Raw genomic sequence first — 24,690 nt, forward strand, 5'->3', positions numbered from 1 at the left:
TCATATGGTCTTGTACATGGGTTAGGGTGAGTAAGTTTTGGGCATTCTGTGTTGGCGATGGGGGCATGATGACACTTGTGAGCTGCACTCAGCACAATCCTCACTCTCTGATATGATGCAAATGACGGATTTCACTGTATGTTGTGATGTATAGTACATGTGACAAAGCAAGTCTTTATGGTACTAGACTTCATTCTCTAACTGAGTGTGAAGTAATTCACAAGTGTAAGGATAATCAATTCTCCTTACACATGGGGAGAGTTTATACATTGCAGATTGAGAGAATTGTTCTGATTTTTACTGTAGTTCCTTGAGATGTGGTAAGCAGCAAGTTAGAAACAGTGAAGTAAACAGCAACCAAGAATTATAAACACAGGAAGTTCTTCAGATGCTGGAAATCCAGAGCAAGCCACACAAAATGCTAGAGGAACTCAGCGGGTCAGGCAGCATCTATGGAAGTGAATAAGTAGTCAACATTTCGGGCTGAGACCCTTCATCAGGGCTGGAAAGGGAGTGGACAAAAGCTGGAATAGGAAGGTAGGGGAGGGAGAGAAGCTGGGAGGTGATAGATGGAAGAGGTAAGGGCTGAAGAAGAATCTAGTAGATCATGGGTGGGAGGGAAAGAGTGTGTAGCACACACACACAAGACTGGAGGATTTCACAGGTTAAGCACCATATATGGAGAGGAATAAACAGTTTTTTTGGGCCGAGAATCTTTAGGACTAAGAATCAAAGCTATTAAGTGAGCTAGAAGCTTTGATGTAAAAACTTCAGGAATTAGAAGATCCAGATATAAATTAATATTTAAAGTGAGTTCTAGTATTATTGATATTAGAAACACTGGGAATTCTAGCTGCAGCAGACAAATCAGCTAGATTCAATTTCTTCTTTGGTTAGGTTCCTTTTGGATTGGTGTCACCTTCCTAAACAGGTACTGATTAATCCCATTTAATAAAGGTGCTTAGCAATCACATGGCAAAAATATTTGCTTAGAGCTTAAATAAATTAATTTGTAAGGTTTGAACATCAGCCAGACTGCTCCACAAAACCCCAAGTAACGAGTACAAGAAATCTGCACATAATGTCTAACAGCAGGCTGTTGCAGGGAAGTGACACGGCATATGTGTTTCATCTCCCGTGGCATTGCTCACGCTAAGTTATTGGTTGTAATAGGAATGCTGTAATCATGCAAAGTGATGTATCAGTATTGGGCAATAGACTTGCATTAAGTGAGTCTATTAAATTTAGTATTTATTTCATGGTGTCAGTCTTTTACCAGTGGTTAGAATGACTAGACATACTATTGTTTTTGACTATTCTCTCTGCAGAGATGTACTTAATATTCTTTTTACTGATCTCAACTGTTACTTCTCATTTTTTTCCTCCTGTAATAGCTTTCAAGTGTTGGAAGATGTTAGGGAGTGTGTAGCAGATTGGACGAGTGGGAGGACTAGCATGCTGCGGAAGTGTGACAAGTACAGGGGCATTTCTGCTTCATTTGAGAAACTTTCCAGAATTTAGATAATGTTCAGATAGCTTCATAATTGAATAGATTTGATTGTGTTTGTTTAAACAGCCAAAGTAATCGTGGGTCGGTTGCAAAGTTCTTTCTGCTTGTTTATATGGAGCTGTCCTGCTAAGTGGTACTTGTAGATTATAGTTTTTCAAATCGAATTCTGTTTTACATTGGAGGTTAATCTGTGGAGTGCTGAACACATTTATTACTCAGTGTAACAGCTGCTTGAATAATGTGACAGAGAAAAGGATGTTGTCTTTGTGAATATAATCTGAACCATAAGGGTAAGAGCACTTAACACAACTGCGCTCTTCAAAACTTGCCCGTTAAGACCATAAGACATAGGAGCAGAACTAGGCCATTTGGTCCATCAGATCTGCTCCAGCATTCCATCAAGGCTGATTTATTATTCCTCTCAACCCCATTCTTCTGCCTTCTCCCAGTAACCTTTGACACTTTGAGAAATCAAGAAATTATCAACCTCCACTCAAATATACCCAATGACTTGGCATCCACACTGTTTATAGCAATGAATTTCACAATTTACCACCCCTTGGTTACAGAAATTCCTCCTCATCTTTGTTCTAAAGGGATTCCCTTGTATTCTGAAGATGTGCCCTCTGGTTCTAGACTCCCCAATATAGGAAACATTCTCTCCATGTCGACTCTATCTCGGCCTTTCGATATTCGATAGGTTTCAATGAGATCTTTCTCATTCTTATAAACTACAGTGAGTACAGGCTCAGAACCATGAAATGCTCCTCGTATGTTTACCCTTTCAATCCCAGAATCATTCTCGTGAATCTCCTCTAGACCCTCTCCAATGCAAGCATGTTTTCTTAAATAGTAGGGTCCAAAACTGCTCGCAATATTTCATGTGAGAATTAGTTTTGGTTTTTGTCTGAGTGTTTGACAGGATCTTGCTCCCTGGAATTTGAATCTGATGATTACTTCATGTTCCTATGTCTCCCAAGCTACTTGCTTTGCTTGTATTCTACTTAAATTGCTGAATTCATCAAAACTGTGTGGATTGAGTTCAGAAAAAAAGAATTCTGAATGAGCACTTGGATCAACAGTGTTTTAAACATTTGATTTAATTAATTTGAAAATTTATCCAGCTGGTGTTCAGCAACATTGATATGTCATGAAAGTATCTGCTTTTTTCCCTTTGAGCTGTTCCATTAAGACTGAATGTCCTACCCTTTTACTAATGAGCATTGCTAACATTTTTGGTTGTTTTGGCACTAGTTGGGGAGCCTTGGTATCACAGTTAAGGCAATGCTATTATAGCTCAAGGCATTGGCATTTAGAGTTCAGTTGTGGTGCCACTGGTAAGGAGTTTGTATGACCTCCCTGTGACCACATGGATTTCCTCTGGTTCCTCTGGTTTCCTCCCATAGTCAAACAACCTATGGACTAGAGGGCACAGCTTCAAACTAGAAGGACATATATTTAGAACTGAGATGAGGAGGAATTTCTTTAGCCAGAGGGTAGTGAATCAGTGGAATACAATGCCACAGATGGTTGTGAAGGCCAAATCATTGAGTACAGTATATTTAAAGCAGAGGTTCATAGGTTCAAAGATTATGGGGAGAAGGCAGGAGGGTGAAATTAAGAGGGATAATAGATTTGCCTTGATGGAACGGTAGAGCAGGCTCAGTGGGCTGAATAGTCTAATTCTGTTCCTGTGTCTTATGGTCCAAAAGACATAGTAGGTTAATTGATCATTCTAACTTGACCAGTGTTTAGGCTCAGGTTAAGTAGGTGGAATGTTCGAATTTCAAAGTAAAATTTATTATCAGAGTATCTACCTGTCACCACATACACATACAACCCTGAGGTTATCTGGTGGTGCAGTTCATTTGGTCAGAAGAGCCCGTTCCGTGCTGAGTTTCAAAAATAAAATAGCTTCAAATCCACCTTGCTATTTTTAATAAATGTGGGAAATACTCAGTCGGTTAGGGTTTCTACAGAGAAAGGAGCAGATAGATTGATGCACTTCCATCAGAAATGACGACCAGGGACCAACTTGAAATATCAGTTGATTTTCCTCACTCTATGCCTGCACTAAGTACTGAGTACATCCAGCATTTTCTGTTTTTATTTCAGATGTACAGTATCATTAAATCTCTTCCTTTTCGGTCACTTTGTGGACATGGTATGTTAGCGTCTGAAGCATAGTGACACTTGAGGGTTGTCCAGTAAATCCTCGCTGATTTGATTTAATTTGATGCAAAGCATTTGTTTGAATGTATATGTCACAAATAAGAACAATTTCATTTTTATGTTTTTGCTTCTGACTTTAACAATAGCCTTAGTTTGTGGTTGCAGTAAAGTTCTGCTGGTTCTGCTCTGTAGGATGTAAAACGTACTGGAGGCCCGTGATTTCCATTGAGCGCTTCAGTTCTCAGTCTTGGCTGTGCGCTCAGAATGTGAAGGCCAAGTCACTCTGGGATGCTGCTAGATACCTTTTCAAGCCCAACTCTAAGCTTGCAGTGCCAGCACTCTGGGAACAGTTTGATTGTCTGATTTCTTGGCCGAGAAATCCTTTGAGAAGACTCACTAAAGGAACAACTCAAAAAGGCCAAATCTTTTTGCAATAAAAGATATTTATTCTGAAATATGTATTTGATGAATAGGTTTTGCTGTGAAGAAAAACTAACTTCTGTAACAGGATTTTTCTTGGGGTTAATAGTTTTCATTTTATCTTCAGCCTTAAATATTTTAAGAAGGGAACATGGTATTGCGTTTAATAAGGAATACCTATTATTCACAGCAGTAATGAATGCTTATTACTGCTCACTGTACCTTGAACAGAACACATTTCACTATGTTGGTTAAATTTACCATTGTTTTCATTGGTTAGTATGGTAATTGTATTTGTATTGAAGTAAAGTTCTGCCAACTGTTCAGATCAATTACAGCTCAGACTTTGCAAAATACACTCTTGGACAATTTATTAATAGTAGTAATAATAATAATAATAATAGTAATAAGTACTTTATTGATCCCGAGTGGGAAATTAATAATGAAGTGGCCAGTGATTGTATGTATGTGGTTTTCTGCTGCTGTAGCCCGTCCACATCAAGGTTCAACATGTTGTGCATTCAGAGATGATCTTCTGCACACCACTGTTGTAACACATGGTTATTTGAGTTACTGTCACCTTCCTGTCAGCTTGAACCAGTCTGGCCGTTCTACTCTGACCCCTCTCATTAACAAGGCATTTTCATCCACAAAATTGCCGCTCATTTGAGTTTTTTTTTGTTCTTCATACCATTCTCTGTGAACTCTAGAGACTGTTGTGTGTGAAAATCTGAGGAAATCAGCAGTTTCTAAGATACTCAAACCACCCTGTCTGGCACCAACAATCATTCCCCGATAAGAGGAATAGATAGAGTGGACAGCCAGTGCCTCTTCCCCAGGGCACCACTGCTCAATACAAGAGAGCATGGCTTTAAGGTAAGAGGAGGAAAGTTCAAGGGGGATATTAGAGGAAGGTTTTTTACTCAGAGAGTGGTTGGTGCGTGGAATGCACTGCCTGAGTCAGTGGTGGAGGCAGATACACCAGTGAATTTAAGAGACTACTAAACAGGTATATGGAAGGATTTAAGGTGGGGGGTAATTTGGGAGGCAGGGTTTAAGGGTCGGCACAACATTGTGGGCCGAAGGTCCAGTACTGTGCTGTACTATTCTATGTTCTATGTTCTGAAGTTACTTAGATCACATTTCTTCCCCAATCTGATGTTGGGACTGAACAACAACTGAAGTTCTTGACCATGTCTGCATGCTGTTATGCATTGAGATGTTGCCACATGATTGGCTGATTAATATTTGCATTAACAAACAGATGTACAGGTGTATCTAATAAAGTGACTACTGAGTGTATGTTTTAGCAGTCTATTATCTATCATATGCAACACATTATGTTTGTCAGTGTAAAATGATTATTCAACATGTTTTCCAATCATATGCTGAAAGGCTATTATTCAGTCTCATAGTTTTGGAAGGAGCTTACCTAGTTGCTGACAGACTAAAATTTTTAACTCTTAAGCTCTGTTTTTATATTAACTTTTATGATTGCCTTCCAGAATAGATCACTTTTATGGTGCTTTTTTATAGTATTTCCATATTCTAGGCTTCACAAGTTAATATGATCTCGATACCATGCAAGTTAATATAATTGTTAAGAGGCATATGGTGTGTTGGCCTTCATTAGTTGGGGATTGAGTTCAAAAGCTGTGAGTTAATGTTGCAGCTGTATTAAGCACTGGTTAGACGACACTTCGAGTATTGTGTTCAGTTCTGGTTGCCTTATTACAGTAAGGATGTAGAAATCTTCAGAGGAGATTCACCAGGCTCTGCCTAGATTGGGTTAGGTTGAACAAACTAAGGCTTTTCACTTTGGAGCAAAGGGGGATGGGAGGTGATTTGATAGAGGTATTCAAAGTGAGAAGGGGCATATATTTAGTGGATAGCCAGACTTTTTCCCAGGGTGGAAATGGCTATTACAAGGGTGCACAACTAGCATGGTGGTAGTGGCAGATACATTAAGGACATTTAAGAAACTCTTAGATAGGCACAAGAGTGAAAGAATAATGAAGGGCTATGTGGGAAGGAGGGAAGGGTTAGATTTAATCTCAGAGCAGGTTAAAAAGTTTACATAACATTAAAAGCTGAAGGGCCTGTACTGTGCTGTAGTGTTCTATGCTCAGCACAGATATTTTTATGACAGAAATGCTGAAAGTTTGAAAATGTCTATCAGAACTGGTTGACTCAACATTCTCTAAAGTTAACAAAACTGAAGCTGCTCTTATTGGTAAGGTGGTTCTAGAAGTAAAGCTGACTGTGTGTTTATTTTCAGCTATTTACCTTGGTTTGAGGTTTTCTACAAGCTTCTGAACATCTTAGCAGAATACACTGCCAAAGGCCAGGTATTGTATTTTAGCCTACATTTATTAAAAACAATAATGGTAATTTTGTTGGTATAATAGCTTCTGGAAAGTATTATAGAGCTAGTAAAACAAAAATTTCACGCCATCTTAAAAGTTTCTTCCCCTAGATGGTTAATCTGATTAACCATTCTAGCCCCCCCCCACACCCCTCTATCTATAACCCCCATCACTGCACTGCACTGTAAACACTTTAAACCACTGTTTATAATGCTGCTTATATTGTAAGTACATGCAGGTATTTATCTATTTATGCACATTTTATTCAATATCCGTACTTCTAACTTCGTTTTCATATAATTCTATATTCTTTATAATTATTGAATGTTGATGTTTTTGTTGCATGTTGTACCTAACCAACACACCACAGCAAATTCCTACTATATATCAATGTATATGGTGAATAAAGCTGATCCTTGTATTTATTAAAAATGTAGCTCATGGGATATTTAGGACATTGAACCCCTGAACACTATCTCACTACCTTCTTAAAAATTTCTGTGTTTTGCACTTCTTAATTTAACCATTAAAAAAAATTCTCTCTCTCTCTCTCTCTCACACACACACACACACACACACACACACACACACACACACACACACACACACTCATCTTTACTGTAATTCGGGTTTTTTTTGTTTATTTATCATGAATTGCATTGTACTGCTGCCGCAAAGTTAACCAATTTCACGCCATACGCCAGTGAAATTAACCCTGATTCTGATTCTTGTATTTCTAAAACTAATCACAATTAATTGCTTCTTCTCAAGCTTTTATCTGTAAGCACAAAGTACACTGCAGATGCTGTGGTCAAATCAAGACGTACAAAGCTGGATGAACTCAGCAGGTCGGGCAGCATCCGTTGAAATGAGCAGTCAACCAACCTTGACTCCTCATTTCAACAGATGCTGCCCGACCTGCTGAGTTCATCCAGCTTTATTGTACGTCTTGATTTTATCTGTAAGAATTGCAGATTGTATTGTAACTATAGTGATTTTCATGTCAAGTTTGAAAATACAATTTCAAAATCAATATTGTAATAAGAAAGAAATTTTTGTATAATTCAGAATCCACTTTTGCATATTTTTGCTACAAAGTAATTCAGTCATTGGTATAAAGTTTGGTTAATACCTTTCATTTTACTGATTAATAATTTAATAAGCTATTGCATATACAAATAAATAAAAGCAAAAGGAAGCTTTTTCTCAAATGTACATGTAAGTGATAATTTACCACCAGACCACAGGGCCCAAAAATGAAGTCTTTCTTGTGCTAGTGTTTTCCTTCTGTTACTTCCCTATTAAGTAACTGAGAACTGTTTCCACATCCTTTGGACTTGCTTTCAGGGATTCTTGATCTCATGTTCTCTGTAATCCTTGCTCATTTATTTATTTTTATCATTTTGATTTTGTTTTTCTCTTATATTTGCTCATTTTGTTGTCTTTTGTACATTGGTTGTTTGTCTGTCTTGTTCTCTGCTGCTTTTCAATGATTGTATTTGTTTCTTTGTGCTTACTGTGAATGCTTGCATGAAAATGAATCTCAGGGTTGTATATGGTAACATATATGTACTTTCATAGTAAATTTACTTTGAACTTTGAGAAGCAATTTAACTTGATGCCAGACAGCCATTTTTCCTGTGGTTCAATCTTACAGAAATATCATTTATCGAATTTTTCATACAAAAATGAGTCTTCGTTAAAAAGTAATGGTTTGTTTTGTGCTTGTGGATTGTTTCAGGACTGCCAGTGGAAGAATTTACTGCATTTATTGTACTGCATTGTCCCTCCGCAGCCAGGTACTGCCGTGCAGTTAGGTGTGGTAAGTGGAGTCTTCTGCTGTCAAGTTAGTTCTGAACCTTCATGTCGAAACACTCTTCGCACTGCCCTAGTAGGTAGGTCTCAGCATTTTAGATGCCACTTACAGATGGTGGGATTATTGTATGGAAAGGAATGAAGGGAGATCCATACAGGACAGGATGCTGGAAGATGAAGCCTCAATTTATTAGAGTCTGAGACTTGATGCAGAATTTTGGGCTCTTGTGTATTTTAACATACTATTCATCTATGTTCTACCTTGTGTAATTCATATACTAACAGAATAGGATTTGCTTTCTATACATGCATGCGGTCGGGGTCGACCATGGTGGAGTCAATACACAAGCTAGTACGCAAGACAGGGCAGTAAGATATGGAGAGCAAGCTGTTGCCCAAGCAGCTGATGAACCCAAAGGAATGGCAGAGACCGGTATAGTTTGGCACCAGCTGCATTGCAGGAGTTGCCAGTCAGTATTGAACTTAATGCGGGATTGCCTTCGGGACTCCAGCTCCAGTTTTTTCCTTGGGTTTTGTTCCTGAAGCCGTCCCTGTGAGCGGGTATAGCCACAAGGCAGTGGAAGTTTGAGATCAGAATTTTCCTTCTCCTAGATGAACTGCCAACCACAGCTAACAGGCCTTATCTGCCTGAAGCGACTGGTTTTTAGACACCAGTAATCACCTTTGTCCCTTCTCCTGTCAGTAGAAACGATTCTGCTGGGCTTAGCAGCTAAGCCACACATGAAGGCCGGGCGCTGGACTTGGTTGTCAGAGGTTATTTGAGACACACCCCATGGATAGCATTTAATAGGTAATGGGAGTTTATCCCCATAAACCCTCCCCACCTGGCTATGACAACCCTATGGAACCAGTTCCTTCTTACATGTCATTGAATAGAGTTATGTGTTAGAAAAAACCATGGGTTTCATAATTATTTATTCACTTGTAAAATAAGAAATAATTATAAAATGTGGTAATGACCTTGCTTCACAAAAACCTACATTACTTAATGTAAAAATTTTCCCATTTAGAACTTTTAGACAGTTCACCACCTGTGACATACTCTCTGCACAGACTGACATGAATCTAAACATCCTATATCATCCATTATATTCCTGCGCAGCGATAACTGTGCAGTTGATGTTGAGCAGTTCCTGCTCCAAAGTTAATCGACAGGTAGTGCTTGCTTGTCCTTGCCCGGGTCATTGGCTAGTCTTGGAGATGACCCAGCTCACCAAGCCGAGCTTTATAGACTTGGCGCTCCTGTCTGGCCTAAAGAGCAATTTGTCTTGGAGGCACTGTGGTCCGAAGGGATAGCTCAGCTCACTTCAGCCATCTCATTCAAAAAGAATGCTTCTGGTCTGCCCTCTGCTTACACATTTCATGGGCGATGAAGCAGGAAAGCATATCAAAGAACAGCTTACGGACGTCTTTCTTTCCTTTAGCTGTTCAGTTGCTGTGGGAGCATTCAAACTGAGCAGCCAGGCAGTTGAAATGGAAAGAGATGAAAAAAAAGCAGTTTAACATTTTTGAAGCATTGTTTGTTCAAGCTTGGGATTGAATCCAAATCAGGAGATGGTATTTCTGAGGATCCAAAAAATGATGAAGAACCTTTGCAATTCAGTTTGCGGAGATGCCAAATCTGGTGCCTTTCAAGCAGAAGATCCAGGCCAATTGTAGTTGATAGCATTAAACTGAAAGGCACCCTGATGGAAATATGGTTTTACATTTGTACAACTTTGTTTGAAGTAGCAAATTTTGGCTGCAACTGAAGCCTAGCAGATGTAATATAGTGCATTATATTTTTATATATTCACCCAAGCTTGTATTTTCACTGACAGCGCTATCATTATACCGTGGGAACAGCTGTAATGTTGAGATTTTTCATATGCAGAGTTTAATGACGAAATCCTGTAGTTACTGTCAGTGGTTCATCCCTCGACAAGCTGACTGGTTCAGCAGCATTGTAAGTCCTATACCAGATAGGTGAGGGAGGAGAAATGAAAAGGTCTTACTGTAAAAGAGAAATCTAAAAACATAATGCGATGTTGCATTGAAAGTGTTTATTTTATAATGGCCAGTGAACTTAATCACTGCAGATCAAGTTCCCTCCCTGTAGAAAAATAATGCTTGTCAAAGCAATCCCCCAATCAGTCTAACACAAAAGGCTGGATTTCCCAGTGGCCCCCTTTTTTAACATTTTTATTATTTTATCTTCTTCCTTGCTCTTGTGTAAGAAACAATTTTTATTTAGCTAGTATACTATCTGGTTGGCTATGATATCATAATTATGAGATGCAGGGCTCCCTTTGAACTGCCCCTTGACAACAGCAGATGTCAGAATAATGACGTCCATGCCTCAGGTGTATGTGGGCAACATTTATGAAATTCAGCAGTGGTTCCTGTACATTGCAATGCACATAATCTGTGGCTTTATACATTGGGTCTCAGGAACTACTGTCAGTGGTTCCACACAGTCAGTTCTGTTAATTTAACTAAATGACCAGTAAAGCTCTGCAAGCTTTCATTTTAATTTTGACTCCTTGGTATGGCTCAAGTACCAATTATATTAAAGCAGATGACCCTTAAACACATTCTGTGAACGTTTATGTTTTGCAACTCCAAAAACTGATGAAAAGAAAAACACGAGAGTTGGGAATAATGTGTCTGCTTAGTTTTACTTTCAGTGAGTCATGCACTTAGGATCATGTGGCGTAATGATGTGTGCCATTCATGTAAAAGTACTTTTACATATAAATTGTAGAGAATTATGTAAACAACAATGCTTAATTGAACAATATATTTACAATATTACTCAAATATTACTGAAATATTAAATACACAATATTGATGTTATGAAAATGGGACTAAAATCTTTTTTTTCTTTTGGCAGCATTTGTACTTTACTCCACCTAATAACCAGGAACTTCCTAGCATACCAGAAAATGTAAGTGTATATATTACTCAATGGGTAAAATGATATTAGAACATCCATTTGTAATGGATCATGAAGCATGCAGACTGGGCAAGTAATGGATTTTGGGAGCTGGTCTGCCCAATGAGATTTTTTCTCATGTCCATATCGCCCCCCCCCCCCCCCCGTGCCCCTCTTATCATTCCCCTTTCTCTTCCACCACCACATCCCCCCCCCCCCCCCCAACTTCCAAGCATTCCCTGTCCACGTTCTTTCTATTAAAAGCAAGAATGCAATGCTGAGGCTTTATAAGGAATTGGTCAGACTGCACTTGGGTCCCTTATCATAGAAAAGTTGTGCTGGCATTGGAGAGAGTCCAGAGGAGGGTCATGAGAATGACCCTGGTAATGAATGTGTTAACACTCACTGGAGTTTAGAAGAATGAGGAGGGTAAGGTGTCTCATTGCTACCTGATGGCCTAGGTAAAGTGGACATGGAGTGGTTGTTTCCAATAGTGGGGAGTCTAGGACCAAAGGGCACAACCTCAGAATAGAAGGATACCCCTTTAGAACAGAGACCAAGTGGTACTTCTGTAGCTAGAAGGTGGTGAAACTGTGGAATTCATTGTCGCAGATGGCTGTGTAGCCAAGTTATTGGGTATTACTTAAAGCAGAAATTGATGGTTGTTGATTAGTAAGGGCATAAAAGGCTACAGGGAGAAGGCAGGAAAATGGGATTGAAAGGGATAATAAGCCATGATGGAATGGCAGAGCAGACCTGATGGGCTGAATGGCCTAATTCTGCCTCTGTTTTATACTCTGAACATGCTTATGATGCTATAAAGTCACTATATCTCCTTAATAACTGAAAAATCTGGGCTAATTCTGCTCCTATGTTCTTGTGTTCTTATGGTCTCAATCCTACCTCTTTTCCTGTTCACCTATTTCTTCCAAATATCTCTGCTCCTAGCAACACCTCTTCTCACCTCCTCATCCCCTTTGTCCCATTGCTCCCAGTTCCTTCTTGTATCATCTATTCCACCCTTCTCCATCTCTGCTTGGAGGCACTTTTGGTCCTGCAGAATACTGAATTAATGTTTCCTGGCTGCAGCCCTATCATAAACACAGGAGATTCTGCAGATGCTGGAAATCCAGTACAACACACACAAAATGCTGGAGGGACTCAGCAGGTCAGAGAGCATCTATGTAGAGGAATAAACAGTCAAAGTTTGGGACTGAGACCCTTCATTGGGATATTTACAGATAAATCAGCTTCCTATTTCTGTCATTCTCCACTGGAAGTTACTCTATTGTAGATTTCAGTCATTGTTATCTGCTAAGGTGGTTCCATGGTGGCGTAGCAGTTAGTGCAATGCTATTATAACTTGGGGTGTTCTGATGATTTGAGTTCAATTCTGGCACTGTCTGCAAGGAGCCTGTATGTCCTCCCTGTAGAAGACATGGGTTTCCTCTGGGTGCTCCATTTTCCTCCCCCAGTCCAAAGACGTACCGGTTTGTAGGTTAATTGATCATTGCAAATTGTCCTGTTATTAGGCTGGGGTTAAATTGGTGGGCTGCTGGCGATGCTGCTTGCTGGGCTGGAAGGGCCTTTTCTAGCAAGATTTGGGTCTTTAATGGGAACACATGCGGGTAGTGACAGTAACAAATGTGCATTGTCTTATCAAGCCCTCAGCCACAGGAGAATGAAAGATATGGTTAGGGTGGAGGAAGAATATTTCAACTTGAACAGTGCCTGAACTAGGAAATCTCAGTGCAGCCGGACTATACAATATCTGTCAGATACCAGCCATTCACAGAATGAATAGCCCTATATTGGTGACCATACTGGATTCAAATACCAGTTTGTAGAGTTTTGATTATTTTATCTTTTTTAAGCTTTAATGCATGCTTCATATTTACTGTTTTTACACTTGTGATGTTAAGCTGATTGCTGATAATATCTGCAACATTCTTGATTTGCAATATATATCCAAGTATTCCAATGACTTCAAAGGTGGCTATGTAGGGCTCATCTGTGAAGGCACACAGAACAATTCCATTCCCTCACTGATTTTCCGTTCTCACAGCATTCCTGTCAACTCCCCTCAGAATCACTTCACTCTGGGGGAACGTCACTTAACCTACTAACCCATGTGCCTATGTTATTGTGGGAGGAAATCCGAGCACCACCAGGAAATACGCATGGTTAGAGGGTGAACGTATGAACCCCATGAAGACAACATTGGTGGTTAGTTATTGTAAGTAGTTTTGGGCCACTAATCTATGAAATAATGTGCTGCTCTTGGAGAGGGTCCGGTGGAGGTTCTTGAGAATTATCTTGGGAATGAAGAATGAAGAACGTTTGACGGCTCTGAGCCTGTACTTGCTGGAATATTTATTGAATTTACAGAATTTACTGAATATTGAAAGGCCTAGGTAGAAAAGTTGTTGAGAAAATGTTTCCTGTAGTGGGGGAGTATAGGACCAGATAGAATAAAGACAAGAAAGAATTCCGTTATCCAGATGGTGATGAATCTGTGGAATTCTTTGCCACAGACAGCTGTGGAAGCCAGCTCATTGGGTATATTTAAAGTGTGGGTTCATAGGCTCTTCATTATTCAGGGTGTCAAAGGTTATGGGAAAAGGCAGGAGTTTGGAGCTGAGAGGGAATATAGATCAGCTGTGATCAAATGGCAGAGCTGATTGGATAAACTGAATGGCCTAATTCTGCTCCTATGTCTTATGGTCAGGATTGAACTCGGGTCTCTGGAGCTGCAAGTGGCAGGTCTGTTAGCTGTGGCATGTAGCAGCATTGGTATACATATATTAAAAAACCTGCCTTATCAACGTGATAACAGGAAGTTAGTAATGCTTAATTTACTGTTAATAAACTATTGCAGACAAATTAAAACATTTTGGGGGCAAATCTATTCTGAAATCATTCTTAAAGTGTGTGAATTTGAATGACAACTATGGTCAATACATTGGAGAGTAAAGTAATAGCTTTGTAGATATATTCAGAGGATTTTGTCATGAAGAATTGTGCTGGCAGTTTGTAATGAGATAAAGCCAGCAGCATCAAACATTGCAAAAATAGGCAGCAATTATTACTGGCATTGAGACGTGTACTCAGAGTTTGACTACCAGTGTTGGCACTGTTGTCAGCTGTTCCTCGATTGGTACCTGAGTCATTTCACCATACGTGCTTTCCTTTCACAAAACCATGCTGACTTTCCTGACTATGTTGCAGGATTTTTTCAAGTGCCTTGTTGTAATTCCTTTAACAGCAATTTCCTAAAATGTGCTTCCTAAGTATCATGTATGCAACAGTACTGGGTCCAGGTACCACATTGTTCTGCAAGTAAGACACAGGAGCAGAATTAGGCCATTCAGCCCATCGAGCCTGCTCTGCCATTACATCATGGCTGATTCATTAACCCTTTCAATCCCATTTTTCTGCACTCTCCCCTTGTTTCTGAATGACTATTTGTTCTCATTGTTTAACTGTTTTGAATGTTATATGCCTTCCAATGCAGAGCCTTGGGATTTTTTTTGACTTTTTATTGTTTTTGTAATCCCAGGTTTAATTCTTAGACTTATACACTCTATTGCTTCTTGTTTATGCTTTTCCTCTCAGTACCCTTTGCATTGTTCCATTGCTCTTCAGATTTGCCCATCTTTGCAACCATGATCCTATACCCTCCCACCCCAAATCTCCATCTGCCACTAGTTCACTTAAAACTTCCTGCTACCTGGTTGAGTGAGTTGCTAGAACACTGGTCGTTCCATGGTTCAGGTGTAGAAACTGATACGGCTCCCAATTTCCCTATTTTACAGCCAATGATGCATGTTCCAGAGTGGCCCACACCTACCACACCGTGTGCCCATTTAGAGCATTCAGTGTTTCCATTTATAAAAGAAAAAAATGACAGGAAACCATTTGCAAAAAAATTGTGAGATGAGGTTTGTAATTTGTTCCAGTAATAGATGATGCACTTTGAAAGGTAATAAACTGGTCATGGACTGACATGAAGTGGGAATAAGAAGTAGAATTAAAATAGGTGGCCGCTACGAAATCCAGTCTTTTCTGGCGGACTGAGTGAAGGTCCTCGATGAAGGGGTCTACCAGTCTATGTAGGGCCTCATCAATGTAGAGGAGGCCTCACTGGGAGCCCTAACAGACTATCGAAGCAATCCCCCAATCAGTCCACCACAAAATGCTGGATTTTCCAGTGACCCTCTTTTTTTCAATCCACTTCCCATTCCCATTCGAATATGTTGGTCAGTGGCTTTCACCATTGATATAATGAGGCCACTCTCAGGTTTGAGGAGCAACAACTCATGATTTATTCCAGTCACACATTCATTGGCCACTTTATTAGGTATCTCCTGTGTCTGATAAAGTGGTCACTGAGTGTATTTCTGTATGTTCTCTATGTTCATGGTCTTCTGCTGCTGTAGCCCATCCACTTCATGGTTTGATGTGTTGTGCGGTTAGAGATGCTCTTCTGCACACCACTGTTGTAACACTTGGTTATTTGAGTTACTGTCACCTTCCTGTCAGCTTGAACCAGTCTGGCCATTCTCCTCTGACCTCTCTCATCAACAAGGCATTTCCACCCACAGAACTGCCACTCACTGGATGTCTTTTCTTCTTTTTCACACCATTCTCTATAAATTTTAGAGACTGTTGTGCATGAAAATCCCAGGAGATCAGCAGTTTCTGAGATACTCAAACCACCCTGTCTGGCACCAGCAATCGTTCCACAGTCAAAGTCACTTAGATCACATTTCCTTCCCATTCTGATGTTTGGTCTGAACAATAACTGAACCTCTTGACCATGTCTGCGTGCTTTCATGCATTGAATTGCTACACGTGATCGGCTGATTTAGATATTTGTGTTACGAGCAGATGTACAGGTGTACCTAATGAAGTAGCCACTAAGTGTAGATAATACACATTAAATGATATTAAACTGTATTTTCTTTTAGCTGCATTCTCAAATAACTTGAAGAAATCAACAAAGTGGGCTGATAGTTGGAGGAGGTGGAGAGAGTGGACTGATCTGTTACAGTGAATAGATTGCATCAGCGATCTGTTGGAGGAACCCAGTCCGTCGAGTAACATCTGTGAAGGGAGGGGTAGTGTGAAGGAATTCTTAATATTTCGAATCAAACCTCAATAAATATTTTATAAACACAAGTGATTCTGGAAATGCTGGAATTCCAGAATAATGCTCACAAAATGCAGGAGGTCAGACATATTCTATGCAAGTGAATAAAGAGTCAACATTTTGAGTGGAGACCCTTCATCGAGTCAGGAATGGAAGGGGGATGGTGCCAGAATAAGTGAGGGAGGGGAAGGAGGACAAGCTAGCAGGTGATAGGTGAAGCCAGGCGGGTGGAAGAGGAGGATGAAGTAAGAAGCTGGGATGTGGTGGCTGGAAAAGATAAAGAGCTGGAGGAGAAGGAAACTGATAGGAGAGTGCATCATGGGAGAAAGGGAAGGAGGAAGGGCAGTAGAGGGAGTTAAGGCAGTTGATGGGTAGGCGAGGAGAAGGAAAAGGGTAAGAGGAGAGACAGATGAAGAATGTTTTCTTGTTTTGTAGAAGATATTATTTTGGAAATGTTATGACAGATTATTATCAGGGTTCAATGTCAATGTATATAAACAATGTGACACTTTTATCCATGATGCTTGTCCACTCTTCTTTAAATTTTGGTAATGGTTTTCTTTTTCAGAGAAACCTGACAGAGTATTTTGTTGCAGTGGATGTTAACAACATGCTCCATCTTTATGCCAGTATGCTGTATGAGCGGCGAGTTCTCATCACCTGCAGCAAGTTAAGCACTGTAAGTAGCATTGACAGCACCGAAATAAAACCTCTCAACCTGTTCTTGCAACCACCACCTCCCAGGGTTTACTACAGCAGATATATAAGTATTGTTTGTGTTTTATTGACGCAAGATGCACTTGTTCATAGAAGATGGACACTGAAGCTAATGGAGGATGATTAAGGCAACTTCCTAATTCTAGTCCCAAAATACCAAGGCTCATTAACTCAGGCCTCCTTTGGTCTGGGCCAACCATGAATGTTGCATCCTAGCTGTCCAGATAAGCAAGCCTGAGCAGTACGATATGAGGAGCAAGCTGTTGTCCTCGTAGTAAGCTCCACCTCTTCAAGCAACTGATGAATCCGTAGGAACAACGGAGACTCACGCACTTTGGCACCAGCAGCATCACAGAAATTGCCAGTCCATGTAGGACTGCCTTAAGGATTCCAGCTCCGGCTTTTTCTCTTGGGGTTTAGTCCCAAAGCCTTTCCCACAAGTGGGTGTAGCTGCAAGGCAACGGAGGTTTAAAATCAGAGTCTTCCTTCTAGGTGAGCTGTTGACTATGGCTGACAAGCCCCATCTGCCCGAAGCGTTTGGTTTTAAGGCACCAGTAACTCGCCTTTGCCCCATTTCCTGTCAGTAGAAACGGTTCCACTGGGCTTAGTAGCTAAGCCGCATGTAAAGACTTGGTTGTCAGAGGCTATTTGAGGCGCGCACCATGGGGAGCATTTAATAGGTAGCAGGAGTTTGAGGCCATTCCTAGCCCCAGCTATAACAAGCTTAAGGACTTTACCTGCAATATAGATGTATCAGGAAGTTGCTGTGGTGTGTACAAAAAAAAACACCTTTCAGCACTTATGAGAAAAAGGGTTTGTGCAAAAATTACATAAGAATTACTGATATGGAATAAAACATGTATATATGCATAAACATAATGCATTTACAATGTAAGAAGTATTTTTAAAAATGGTTTAAAATGTTTACTGTGCAGTACAGTGATGGGGCTGATAGAAGAGCTGCATCGCGTTCCTGAAGGCTGCACGTTGCTGCTGCCAAGAGACGCCTGCAACCCTGCCTGCTAGAATTCAAACTTGTGTGCACTGATATTTATGTATTTCCAAGATGTTTAATGAAAAATGGAAATAGGGGATATAAGTAAGTAAGACAGGAGCAGAATTAGGCTACTCGGTCCATCAAGTCTGCTGTGCCATTTGATAAAGGCTGCTTTCTTAACCCTCTCAACCCAATTCTCCTGCCTTTTAGAAGAGAGATGAAGAAGAGAATTAATTTAGCTAGATAGCGATGAAGCTGTGGAATTCATTACCACAGGTGGCTGTGGAAGCCTAGTCACTGGGTATACTTAAAGTGGAGGTTAAATAACTCTTGATTAGTAAGGGCATCAAAAGTTACAGGGAGAAGGCAGGGGAATGGGGTTGAGAGGGATAATAAATCAGCCATGATGGAATGGCAGAGGAGACTTGAGGGGCTGAATGGCCTGATTCTGCTCCTGTGTTTTTGGTCTTATGATCTCTCTGAAGTTCTGATTCTACATATTCTTTGGATCTCCTTAATAAGTAAAAAATCTCCGTGCAAGATTGATATTTTATTAATTTGTGTCCACTGGAAGCTTATCTGTGTCAAATCTGTTTGGAGGATTATTAAAATTGTACTTTAATCTATTTTAAGCATTAACCTGATTATTTACATCTCTTTTCTGTGCTGTTTTAATGCCTCGCTACATTGAGGGAGGCAGTAGCATAGCGGTTACCATAACACTATTACAGCATCAGCGATCAGAGTTCAATTCCCTCCCCTGTCTGTAAAGAGTTTGACTGCACAGGTTTCCTTCTGGTGCTCCAGAGACATACGGATTGGTAGGTCAATTGGTGATCTGGATGCAATTTGGTGGCGCAGGCTCATTGGACCAGAAGGACCTGCTACCATGCTGTATCTCTAAAATAACAAAACAAAAGATTAAAGATTCAATATTGTTTAATATCATTCCCAGCACAGAAGTGTAAGGGAGAACAAAATAATTTTTACTTCGGATCTGATGCAGCTCAAAAGAAAGGCACAATAAGATAAAGAACATAATATAATAAAGCAAAATAAATATGTATATAAGATAGCTTATATATACGTTTGTACATAGATTGACTGTATGTCCATAAAGCAACACTAGGCACAGGAGTGTCTGTACCTAAGGCAACTGACAGGAAATGATAGAGTATTGGTAGTGGGGCATGTGTGGAGTGGTGGGTTAGTGGGTGGAGGTGTTTATCAGCCTTACTGCTTGGGGAAAGTAACTGTTTTCCTCCTCCAAAAAAATTGATGCATTCATGTCGGTAAGCGTGGTCTAATTGTAACCCATGAGAATTGCCTTAAATACTGATCAATGGATATTGCTGAAGATCGTAGCAGTTTGCTGATTGAGGGAAGGCAGTTTCCTGTTATCACTAAAGTTCCCTGGAGAGAAACCTCTAACAAAATAATAGTACCTTGCGTGAGAATTTCAGAAATCTCGGTGTTTGCACTACTTTAACTTCACTGGTGGAAGTTTGGAAATGCCTTGACATATTGTTGATAGTATTTTTAAAGCAGCGGTTTGGGTAACCATATTCCCAGTGGTCCAAAAGACAGCAGCTGCAACATAGAAACCACCCACACTGATCCCTGTGTACACAAAGATTTTGTTTCTTTGGAGTTGGCTCCAGCTGTTGCTCTGATCACGAGCTTAAGTGTTTGTGTCATTATGAAAGGTGTAAGTCAGTCTTTCGTGGTGCCTCAAGAATATTGTTGCCACTGAAGAGTGGCGTTTTTCCAAAGAGTGGAGTTCTCTCACCAGGGTGCTCTGCACATGATTGTAGCCCAATGGGCTGCTTTCAAATACAGTGGATTTCTGTTAATTGGGCCATCGGTTAATTGGAGCGCTCGCTTATTTGGGACAACACTTCAAGAACAAAACTAATCAAGAAAATTGCCAGGACTCCCTTTGCTTATTTGGGACACTATGCCCCTTAATTGGGGCAGGGAGACTGTTGCTGAACAGGTTCTCACTAGCATAAGTTGTGCACTCTGTTGCAGCCATTATCCCATGCCTAGAGCGAACTGGTTTTAAATAGTGTCACTTGTTCAAGAAGCAGTGACTTTTGTCTCAGATTGTTGGCAAGAAATAACCAGTAAGGCAATTCTGAACTGTTTGGCTCACTGTAGTTTCAAGCATTCAGGCTTGGAGTTGCCACAAGTGTCCGGGAGTGAAAATGAAATGATTGCACTACATCAACAAGTTAGGAACTACAAAGAATTTGACGGTATTGCCAATCATCTTGAATGTTACAGTGAAAATGAAGAATAGTTGTTGACAGAGGAATTGACTCTGTCAATAACTATTAGGAACTAATACACAGTTTTATAGTATTGTGATATTGGTAGTGTTCTAATTTGTTCTGTATTCATTTAAATATTTAAATACATAATTTGTTGCTCAGTTTGTCTTTTTATACCTTTTTTTACTGTTACTGTGAAACTTTGGGTAATTGTGGTAGTTTCATCGGGCCAAAATGTATTGGTCCCAATGTGTCCCAATAGCTGGAATCCACTGTATTTAAATTTCAAAATTCAAGATTGCTTATTGTCATTCTTCAGTGCACTGCTGTGAAGAAGAGTGAGATGGTTGTAACTCTGTATTCAATCCACCATAAAAAACACACCCAGTGAAATGAAGGGTTACATGTCTGGCAACAATGAATATAGAATTGAGTCAGGTTTTATAAACAAATAAACATTTATTAAACTCTGCTCAAAAAAGAAGAAAAGTAAACAAACGACTAACTTAACCGGAAGTTAACTGCTATATGGCAACTCTGGAATAGTTCTTAAAGTGGTAAATGCGAACACGGTCTTAAAAGGGGCAAATGCAAAAGTCCAAGTGATTTATACAGTCAATTAGGAGAGACTTTCCTGAAGTAACGAATTCCTCGATGACGGGACGTTGTTGCTAATCCCAGCTGAAATATGCCTTGTCCAAAGGTTTCACAACGAATGAAATAAAAATGGCTTAAAGGAACTGACCTTTTTCTTGGCGAATAACACTGCACAACCCTTTCTGCTCTTACAGGCAGGGGTTATCTCAGATGCAGGTCACTATTTTCTGAACGAAGATTCAATAAGGTTGATTCTGTATTTTACTTCCAAACGACACCAACTTTACTTGATACTTCGGGTTCCCGTACTTTGGTAAAGTCTTCACTCTCCAATACTTAGATTTTGAAATTAAATCAAGGATTCATCAAACAAAACTGGCAGCAATTGGCAAAACTGCCAGCACAACGATTCTGTACCTTACAATAGAAAGTAAAACTCCACTTTAAAACAAAACTGAGTCATGAGACAAATACGCAGCATAACGGAGTAACTGACGAATTAAACGATGATGATTGGCAGAACAGACTTGGTGGGCTGAATGGCCCTCTACTGCTTTTATGACTTTTGGTCTTATAAAAGCAGCCCTATCAAATACAATGTACGAGTAACTGAGCGTGGTCTTGTATGCATAAGATTAGCTTATGTACAATATAAGAGCAAAGTGTCCACTGCCGGGAGGTATAAGGGTGCAGAGAGGCTGTGGAGAGTAGTGGCTGGTGTATGTAGTGTTGTTGGGGGGGGGGGGGGCGTTGGTGTGGTAGGTTAATAGGTGGAGGTGCTGTTCAGCCTGAAAGCTCAGGCAAATAACTGTTTAAAAGTCAAGTTGTTCTAGGACTCTAAGAAAAATCATTTGTGTTTCTTCTTCCTAATTGCAATATTCTGGACACATACTGGGACAAAAAAGGGGTCAGGGCAAGTTATGATGTCTGCCCAGTGGACTACCATACTTTTCAAGTGTAGCCAACAACCAGAGAGTGCTGGTGTGTGGGTGGAGTTGCTGGGCTGGTTCAAACTGGCTTGGGAACTTAAAATCAAATTACTCTAAACGTTAAAATCTGGAATAAATAGAGTTAACAACCAGGTAGAGACTATTGGTTGAAAACTAATGTTCACAAATGATCTTCGGAGAAGGAAATCTGCCACCTTAACCTGGTCTGGTTCATACATTACTCCAGACCTACCGAAGTGTGAATTCAGGATTCAAGGTTGTTTATTGTCATTCTTTACTAAACCAGTGCAAAGGAGGACCAAGTGATTGCTAATCTGGATCTGATGCAGCATTTAAAAACACAAAAATGTCCAATAAATAAATATAAAAGTAATCCTATAAAACACTGTGCAATTAACTGTTCTATACATAGACTGATTGTATGTACATGAGGCGATGCTAGGTAGTGGGGATTGGTGCGGTGGGCTAGTGGCTGGAGGTGTTGGATCACCCTGATGGCTTGGATGAAATGACTGTTTTTGAATCTAATGATCCTGGCGTGGATGCTGCATAGACTGTTGGGCCATCCCAATATAAAGGCAACAGCTTTAGAAAGGAAGAAAGATTAACATGCCAAAGCCTTCCTTAATGAGAAGTAATCTTACTGAAAGCCTAAAAGGTAAACTAAGAAATTATCTGCAAAAGATAATAACTTCAATTTCTTTTGGATTTCTTTAAAGATTAGATTTAAAGTTCTAAAGGTTAGATTCAGAGCCTAAAAGGTAAACTAAGAAATTAATTGTTCAAAATTATGACTCTAATATCTTTGGATTTTTTTAAGATTAGATTTAACAATCTGTCCTTAAAAAAATAGCGCAGTGCAAAGTGTTGTTCTGTGACAAATGAGATCAGTGTGGAAAGTGCTGAGCAACCCACGAGCGCCTCCACACTTCTAGCGCCAGCATAGCAAACCCACGATTCGCTAACCCTAACCTTTCAGTCTTTGAAAACTGGGAGGAAACCGGAGCACCCAGTGAAAACCCATGCAAACATGGGGAGAAGTACAAACTCCTTACAGACAGCGGCAGGAATTGACTCCCTGATCTTACAGCTGGTGCTGTAAAGCGTTGCGCTAAACATGCTGCCTGTTTGAACAATATTAACACCCCCCCTCCCCTCCTTACCCATGCTGATAAAATGAGTGTACATTATTCTGGTGCTTTTCATCTGTCAGGAAGTCCTTGAACACATTTCTGCCACTTCAGTGACACAGAGGACTCTTAATCAACTATGATTACTTTATCTTCTTCTGACAGTGCTCAGGCTCTGTGGTACTTAGGTTCACATCAAGTACCAGGGTTGATGAAAGCTCTGGAAGATCGAAAAGCACTCTCACCCTCAAAGAAGGTTTTGCATCAGTGAAATTATGGCCATATTGCACTTGCACATCAGAAACACACACTGAGAAATTGTTTCCTTTCACTAATCAATAAGTTTGTGATGTACAGATGAACAGAATGACAGCATTTTCCCACTTGATAGACTTTTGCAGTTGTTAAAGCATAATGGAATTTTTGCTCTAAGTAGCTACATAAGGGCTCAGAACAGATGTGTTACCTGTCATGTGGCTGAAGCCATCCAGAAATAAAAGCTTTCCATGTTCCATTTAGTACCCTTGTACAATCTACATTTCCATGTGCACTGAAGTTAACTGTATGCAGTTCTGCCCTATCTGATACGTCCAGAAGACAGTAAAGCATAGGAGCAGAATTAGGCCATTCTGCCCATTGAGTCTGCTCTGCCATCTCATCATGGCTGATTTATTATCCCTCTCAACTCCATTCTCCTGCCTTCTTCCTGTAACTTTTAATGCTCTTATTAATCAAGAACATATCAACCTCCACTTAAAATATTCCCAATGACTTTGCCTCCACAGCTGTCTGTGGCAATGATTTCCACAGATTCACCAACCTTTGGCTTAAGAAATTCCTCCTCATATTTGTTCTAAAGGAAAGTCTTCCTATTCTGAGGCTGTACCCTCTGATCCTGGAAGAAATATTCTTGATCCTGCAAGAAATATCCTCTGTAAGCCCACTGTCTATTGCTTTCCATATTTGGTACATTTAGTAAGTACAGGCCGGCCCAGAGCCATCAAAAGCACCTCATATGTTAATCCTTTCATTCCTGAAATTATTCTGCTGAACCGCCTCTGAACCCTCTGCAATACCAGCACATCCTTTCTCAGATAAGGAGCCCAAAACTGTTCTCAGTACTCCAAGTGTGGTCTGACCAATGCCTTACAAAGCCTCAGTATTACATCCTTGCTTTTACAGTCTAATCTTCTCAAAATGAATGCTAATGAAGATAGGTTGAATGAGCTTCGGCGTTTCAAAGGAGGATGAATGACCACATGATAGAGGTATACAAGATGATAAGAGGCAGAAATCAAATGCATAGCCAGAAACATTCTCCCAGGGTGGGAATGGCTAATACCAGGGAGCATAATGGTAGCTGAACAGTTATCGCGTACCATTACAGCTTTGGGATCGGAGTTTAGAGTTCAATCCCAGTGTCCTCTGTAAGGAATCTGTACATCCTCCCCATGGGAATTGTGGCTTTCTTCCAAGGTCTCCAATTTCCTCCCACACTCCAAAGACACATGGTAAAAAGGATCTAGTGCTTTCCCAGTGTATAAGACAAATAAACTCTTCAGTCCTGACAAAGGGTCTCGGCCTGAAATGTCGACACTGCTTCTTCCTATAGATGCTGCCTGGCCTGCTGCATTCCACCAGCATTTTGTGTGTGAG

At 40.2% G+C, this 24,690-nt stretch overlaps 1 protein-coding gene across 6 annotated transcripts in view; it reads left to right on the forward strand.

Annotated features, from left to right (window-relative positions):
• LOC132407438 (DENN domain-containing protein 1A-like) overlaps positions 1-24,690 on the forward strand; it is a 606,259-nt gene that overhangs the window by 253,301 nt on the left and 328,268 nt on the right. For all 6 annotated transcript variants that reach the window (XM_059993934.1, XM_059993938.1, XM_059993937.1 and 3 more), the window contains 4 exons: positions 6,381-6,450; positions 8,210-8,290; positions 11,177-11,230; positions 16,939-17,049. In XM_059993934.1, coding sequence (XP_059849917.1) covers positions 6,381-6,450; positions 8,210-8,290; positions 11,177-11,230; positions 16,939-17,049 — 316 coding nt within the window. The remainder of the gene's footprint in view (positions 1-6,380; positions 6,451-8,209; positions 8,291-11,176; positions 11,231-16,938; positions 17,050-24,690) is intronic.

The sequence above is a fragment of the Hypanus sabinus genome, chromosome 18 (assembly GCF_030144855.1).
Source record: "Hypanus sabinus isolate sHypSab1 chromosome 18, sHypSab1.hap1, whole genome shotgun sequence".
NCBI lineage: Eukaryota > Metazoa > Chordata > Chondrichthyes > Myliobatiformes > Dasyatidae > Hypanus > Hypanus sabinus.